This window comes from Phaseolus vulgaris, chromosome 5 (genome assembly GCF_000499845.2).
Source record: "Phaseolus vulgaris cultivar G19833 chromosome 5, P. vulgaris v2.0, whole genome shotgun sequence".
Lineage (NCBI taxonomy): Eukaryota > Viridiplantae > Streptophyta > Magnoliopsida > Fabales > Fabaceae > Phaseolus > Phaseolus vulgaris.
In genome coordinates this window covers 1,752,399-1,759,449 of record NC_023755.2, presented here as the reverse complement: position 1 = coordinate 1,759,449, position 7,051 = coordinate 1,752,399, and the positions used below count along the sequence as shown (strand labels likewise).

The window sequence follows — 7,051 nt, the reverse complement described above, 5'->3', positions numbered from 1 at the left end:
TAGGTAATAAAAGTATGAGAATGTGAGAGAATAGATATGTAAAGATACGAGTCGAAATATTTTTAAAATTATATGATAAAATGTTATGGGATATTTTTTAATAACTATTTTATTGATTAGTTTCTCAATTATTATTTAAAAAATAAATTATTTTTCTATAATATAACAAATTTCTTAATTAATATTCTAAGTGCAGCTAAAAATATCAAAATAATAAGTTTAAAATTCCAAAAAAATAAAGAAACAACATATTTTCACATTTGTTTATTAATTGTGTATATCTTACAATTTTAGAGCAAAGAGTGACATAACTTAAATGATACACCTTAAACGGCTTTAATATTATTCTTTAATTAAAGTTAAAGTTTCAGCACATGATTCATAAATGTAAAATGGGTTTCACAATCTCAAGTTTTGGCTTCATGGATTTGCTTCTCTCATGGAGTTCTGAGGTTGTCCTTTTCATAGTTGAAATCTTTGTTGCACTTGCTTCTGAGGAATTGTTGACTTCTCCATTTTCTTCACTACATTTGACAATCAAATTTATAATCACTTGACATCACCTGCAATATTCATGATTGATAATTAAATGCAATAATTTTCTCAAAAGTCATGATGATTTCTTATTAATCAGAGAGAATAAAAACTTTTACATTGACTCACTCACATGTGCCTCTTAAATCAAACTACAAAGTTTAAGAAAAATTATCAAATGCAAAATTATTCATGGCATAACACATAAAAATGATTATTACCATTCCTCTGGTATGTTGTGATCAACATTTACTTCCTAAAAAAAAAAAAAAAAAAAAAACCAAATTAGTTCTTGAACATTATTCTTTATCAAATTAGTTTTTTTTATTCAACTTGGGTATTTTATATTATTTACTTTGACTATTACATTTAGTTGATGTTAAATTTGGTAAAAACATACTTAAACGGAAGAAACTCTAAGGACCAACAAAACTTGATAAACCTCATATAACATGTGCTAAGAGAAGAGAAAGTGAGAAGCTTACCTTTTGTAATAAGACAACCATCCACTCTAATTTCGCAAGATAGAAGTATTGTTGACCAATAACATAGTTGTTTCTCTAAGTCATAACAACCATAAATATCCAATCTTTCTAGCATGCTGGCTCTTAGGCTGTTTGGAAAATCTGTCAACTTGCAACAAAAACCAATAGCTAATTGGCGAAGAGAGCGAAGGTGTTGAAAGCAATCAGACAAGGATTCTAAATTTGGAAGATCATATAGTCTCAAGGAGTGCAGGGCAGTCATGGAATCAAAAACTTTATGCAAACCTTTAAGTTCCCTACATCTTTCAATATGCAATTTCTTCAGAGAATGAGCAAACACCCATCTTGGGAAACTGCCTCCCGGGTATCCTATTACTGTCAAACTCATAAGTTGTTCGGTATCAGGTTGAAGCACTTCAAGAATCTTTTCAGCATTGTCTCCTAATTTGGTCTCTTCATTTTTGTCCCATGACAACCTCAACTCCTTCAATCTCTTACTTGACATATTCCCTTCCATGGCATCGTCTACACTTTTCACTCTTTCGAGATGCTTTATGTCAAGATCTTCCTTCAGCTTCATTCCTCCCAATTCTGCCAAAAGGAATCCTCTTTCGTTGTCAACAAAATATGAGGTTAAACTCCTCAGGGAAGTCAACTTCCCTATATGAGGAGGAAGGTTTGATAGTTTGTGACAACCTTTAAAAGATAACTTTTCAAGAGATTTTAAGTTTGTCAAACTGTTGGGCAACTTTTGTAGATGTTTACAGTAATCCAATATCAAGATTTGCAAATTCCACAATTTACACATGAATTCTGGAATAGTTTTAAAGTCACTCTTAGAAAGATTCAAGTACCTTAGATGTTTTAAATCTCGAATTGAAGGTGACAATTTTCCCCTTAGTCGAAACTCAAGCACCCGTAAAGAATGACATTTCAATATCTTAGGAAAGAGTTCATCACTGCCTTCATTGGATATTAGATAAGCCCTCACAGATTTTACTTTCTGCGATTGAATTGAATTCAATTCAATTTTCTGTCTATAATTTGAGGGAGGTTGAATCCTATGAGACGAATAAACTAGTTGATTGCCATCTGTTAAGAATTTTACATCAAATGCAACTAACCTTGCAAAATCTAAAACAATATTGTGCATCTTGAAACCCGTAAGGTTGCCAAATTCATCTCTCTCAATATCCTGAAAAAATGATCTCCTATATAATTCATTCCACACATCATCGCCCACATCTTCAGCATCTAACCTTCCATCGGATGAAAGGAATCCATTAGCCATCCAAAGTTCAATTAAATATGCTTTCCTTATTGTTTCACCACTGGAAAATATTGCACAATAAGCAAAACATTTTTTGAGTCTTGTTGGTAAGTTCAAGTAACTTAATACCAAGGCACTTCTTAGAGAGTAACCTAATATCATGTGATCTATTCTTTCAAAGTTTTCAACGTATTCCTTGACATTGAGCCACTCTTTTCCCTCTCTGCTGAAATGTAAAAGAGCACCTAGTAGTTTTACGTCAATAGGCATTCCCCCAAGAGTTTTTAATATCTCCTTCCCTATTGCCTCAAGCTCAAACGGTATTTCCTCATTTGGTTTAAAGACTTGTTGTCGAAACAGTGCCCAACAATCATTGTCGGATAACTCTGATAATACAAAAGGCCATATTCCCATGATTTCTGCAAATCCAAAGGATTTAGGAGCGAAGACCAAAATTGAAGCACCCACTTCCCCACAAGCCAATACTAATTTCAACTTCTGCCAGTCATCATGTAAAGATTGCCTATGCTCATGCTCGAGATACAATTTGAAATCCAACACAATCAAATATCTTTTTCTTTGGAGAATATATTGAAGTCTTTTTTGTAGAATCTCTATATCTAAGTCCTCACACTCACACCCAATAGCTGCTTTGGTGATAGCTTCCATCATTCCCTTCAAACTAAAATCCCAAACACTACCTACCCAAATTCTTAACTCAAAGTGGTCCACTACGCTTTGATGATGGAAGATGAATTTGGCAAATGCTGTTTTTCCAATTCCATCTTCACCTTCAATTGAATAGACCCGTAAATCATAAAGATGGTAAGGAACACTAATCAAATGGTTTAAAACTTTATCTATATCCCTTTGTCTTCCTAATAGTGGTTCCTGGAAGAAAAAGGTAGTTGGGCGCCCCTCAATGACTTCATTTTCTCTACTAACAATCACCCCAATCACCCGAGTCTCAGTCAAATTAAACAAGTTCTTTTCTTGGACAATTTCTATTAATCTCTTACTTATCCTTTTCATTTTCTTAGCCATTTTGTAACCGAAAACAACATGATTGAGATGAAAAGAGGACAAGCAAGAGCGTTGTACCTTGTTTGATAGATCACCTTTGACCTCTTGGTACTCCAACCGGAATGCTTCATAGGCACACTCATCAATCATGTAATCCACCACGTCAGCAACAATATTTATCTTTACCAGCCAAAGCCAAACGTTAGTATTTGTGTCTGAGAATTGTTTATGCTCAGCATCTTCGACCAAAGGCTTGATAGTAGTGAACAAGTCGGCAAGCTTCCTCAAGTCTTGATGAAAACTGAGAAATGGTGCGAACTCCTTTTGGATGAGTGAGTTCAATTTGTGAAGCAGAGATTCAACCATAAACTCTGTCATGTTGTTGTAACTCTGCAAGATGGAAATGAAAGAAGGATGGTATGAAAATGGTAACAGGGACAAATATTGTGTGGGCTTAACATGCTAAAACTTGCCATCTTTAGCAGAGAAGGAATAGTTTGTAATGAAGGAAAGGTTCAGGAATCAGTTCTAAAGCAATGTTCATACGCTCAAGCCACCAAGGTTCCCCTTCCAGCACTCACTTACCTTTCATTATGGTTTTCTTTAACCACTTTCCCCAATAAAAATAATTAATCAATTTCATTTTTATATAAACAAATTACAGAAATAAATAAATAAATAAACTACTGTGTAAGATTCATTGGATATTGATTCTGTTAAATTTAACTACTATAAAAAAATTTATGTCTACTTCTTAGTCTTCAATAACAGTTTTAAGAAAATAAAATAAAAAGTCTTTTTCTTTACCCAATTCTCCTTCTTTTAGTTGTGTTGTTTTATATGAGTCAAAAAAAGTTAGAACTGTAGGGGAAAGGAATTAATGGTGACAACTATGTTTGATTTTATCATATTTTTAATAGATATAGTTTTAAAATCACCCCTTCAAGATGTACTTTATTTTCTAGAAGAAAAGATAAATTCTATTTTCTGGCTCTTATTTTTTTATCTTTTATATTTTAAATTCCTATAGATATGATATTGTTTGATTTTAGTTCTTATAAATTTCTTTTTTAGTCTTACATTATTGAAATTTTCTTAGTTTTCTTTTTAGTCTTACCATAAATTAGAGTTATTTTAAGTTTAAAAAAATATTAATTAAGAAAATAAAGGCAAGAAAATTCTTTTAAATTAATGCAATTAAATTATTCTACTTCTGTAAGGAATATGTGATCTAACTTTAAATTTTTAATATAATTATTACTTTATATTTAATAATACATATGTGAAATTTTATTAGTTTTCTTTTTAGTCTTACCATAAATTAGAGTTATTTTAAGTTTCAAAAAATATTAAATTAGAGTCTATGAGAATGTCGGCTTCCATGGTTGGAATGGTTGAACCTATCATGAGTCACTTCAAGTCTTTGTAATCTTTCCTCCAATTATTTTATGGCTTCATCTCTTTGTGCAAGAGAGCATTTTGCCTCCTTCAATTCACCAAGAATAAATGCTCTTTGTGGAGAGTGTGGTTTGGAAGATTCACCACTTGAATAGGTAGCCATTGCCAAAATGAAAACAACAAACACAATGAACAAACAATTAAAGAAAACAAGGTTAGAAAACTAGAACAAATACGTTGCGGTAATGGAAAGTAAAAGGCACTCAAAGCACTCCAAGAAATAATTCTTTCCTCGACTAAGATTATCTTGGGGTTTGGGTAGTTCTCAAATGAAAGATGTCAAAGCAACCCACTCTTTCTCAAAGCCAAAACACCACAAAACTTTAAGGAGCAATAAAAGACAATCAAGAAAAGGTTATAGCAAAAGGAATACAAGATATATGACAAACTCAAAGAATATGGAATGAAAAGACAATCAAGAAAATAAGGTACTCAATTAAAAGATAGCACACAAAAGGAACCTAGAGAAAAGCACTAGAATAGGATGAAGAAAACCAAAAAACAACACTACTGGAATTGTGTAAAAACTGTGCGTAACTTTAAAGATTTATCTTGAACTTGATAATGCAAACTGGAATTTGAAATTTAAACCACTGAAACTTCAAGATGTTGTCTCAATTTGGGCACTGGAATCACACACAAACAATACACCAATTAATTGTGATAAATTCCCGAAAATCACTGCCGCATCATCATTTTTTCCAGAGTCAGAATTTTACACTCTGTACGTATTTCATTTATCATTTTTTTTTGTATTTTGATTTTTGATGTACTTTTTTTTCACTCTTTTTTTAACACTTCAAACTACTTAATTTGAAAATTTTGATAAACCAAACAGTCAGCACGTTTTCAAGAAAAATAGAGGAAACCTAATTTGGAATGAAAAAACAGAATTGAGAACTTCAAAAGACACAATAGAATTGATGTTTAAGAACTTGTATGGATCTAAAAGCATGAACTCAAAACTAAAAATAAAAAAGGCACCAAAGGATCAAAAACAGAAATATAAAACTGCACTCAAAGAAAATCAATCAACCAAAATTATCAAAAAAGTACTACATAGAATTGATGACATTTTGGGAGAAATATGACTATGACAAAACTTGTATGGATTCAAAATAACAAAATGACTCAAACACGATTATTTTGTACCAATTAAAAACAGCAAGAAAGACTCAAATATAGTAAAAACAGAACATCACACACCAAAAGGAACCTAAAAAAAATCTGCACAAAATAAGGTGCTGGAAAATAAATTGCTTGAATTAAAAGTGTCAAATACTCAAAACAAGAACAAACCCATGGCTCATGATACCAAATGATATGATTATCATTGGGAGATGATGAGTTAATAGACACTTTTATGAATTAGGATCAAGATTTTACAAGCAAGTCAAGAACACAACAAGAACAAGAGAACCAAATGGAAACCCATTTCAAGAACACAAATCAAGAAACTCATGGGAAACTCATTTCAAGAACATGAACCGAATAGAACATCAAGAAATAATTTCAACCGATTAAAATAAGAACCAATGACAAACTATTGATTAGACACATAAAATAGCAACATTTGACCAATTGAAAATCCAGATACGGAACTTACACCTACAGAAGAACAAATGTTAGTTGGCAACAGTGAGAATAAAATCTTTGGGCAGTTATTTTAACCTATGTTTCACTGTCTTACAACAGTAGAAACCGAGACTCCCAAATTTGTATCAAAATTACAAATTGAATGCAAAAAGAAGAAGCATAAGAAATGATGGATACAGTATTGTGTATAATATAAGGTGTGGATGAAGAACCAGACTGAATGTTGAAAATGAAGACACCACTATTGAATTGATGATCATATTTAAATACATGCATTAAAACATGAATGTGCAACACGAATCCACTTAATGCATTAAAACATGAATGAGCAAATAAGAGTGGAAGGACCAATTCAGGAAGTTGTAGAGAAGACAAAAGAGGATTCTGATATACATAGGACTGCTAGAGTGATAAAGATAACTTTCATTAACTCTAAAACATTTTTTAATAAATCCATATTATATAGGAGAATGTAAATGAGACATTACAATATATATATATATATATATATATATATATATATATATATATATATAGATAGATAGATAGATAGATTTAGTTCAATAAAATTGGTGATTTAAAGTTTAAACGACTTTTTTTATACTTTTAAAAATTAGGTTAACTTGTTACTACTAGAATATGTATCTTTAATTATTAATATTAATAAAGGATTTTTTTTTGTAAT

The 7,051-nt window shown here is 31.2% G+C and overlaps 1 protein-coding gene across 2 annotated transcripts; it reads right to left on the bottom strand.

The window, feature by feature from the left end:
* Positions 1 to 236: 236 nt before the first annotated feature.
* LOC137834736 (putative disease resistance protein RGA3) lies at positions 237 to 3,806 on the bottom strand. Of its 2 annotated transcripts, XM_068642898.1 has the most exons (3): positions 1,020 to 3,806; positions 756 to 790; positions 237 to 563 (listed from the first exon to the last, which is right to left on the bottom strand). In XM_068642898.1, the coding sequence occupies exons 1-2, from the start codon at positions 3,688 to 3,690 to the stop codon at positions 777 to 779; spliced, it is 2,685 nt and encodes an 894-aa protein (XP_068498999.1). In that variant the 5' UTR covers positions 3,691 to 3,806; the 3' UTR covers positions 237 to 563; positions 756 to 776. The 2 variants fall into 2 exon arrangements, with proteins under 2 accessions (XP_068498999.1, XP_068499000.1); XM_068642899.1 differs by lacking the exon at positions 756 to 790.
* Positions 3,807 to 7,051: the final 3,245 nt, after the last annotated feature.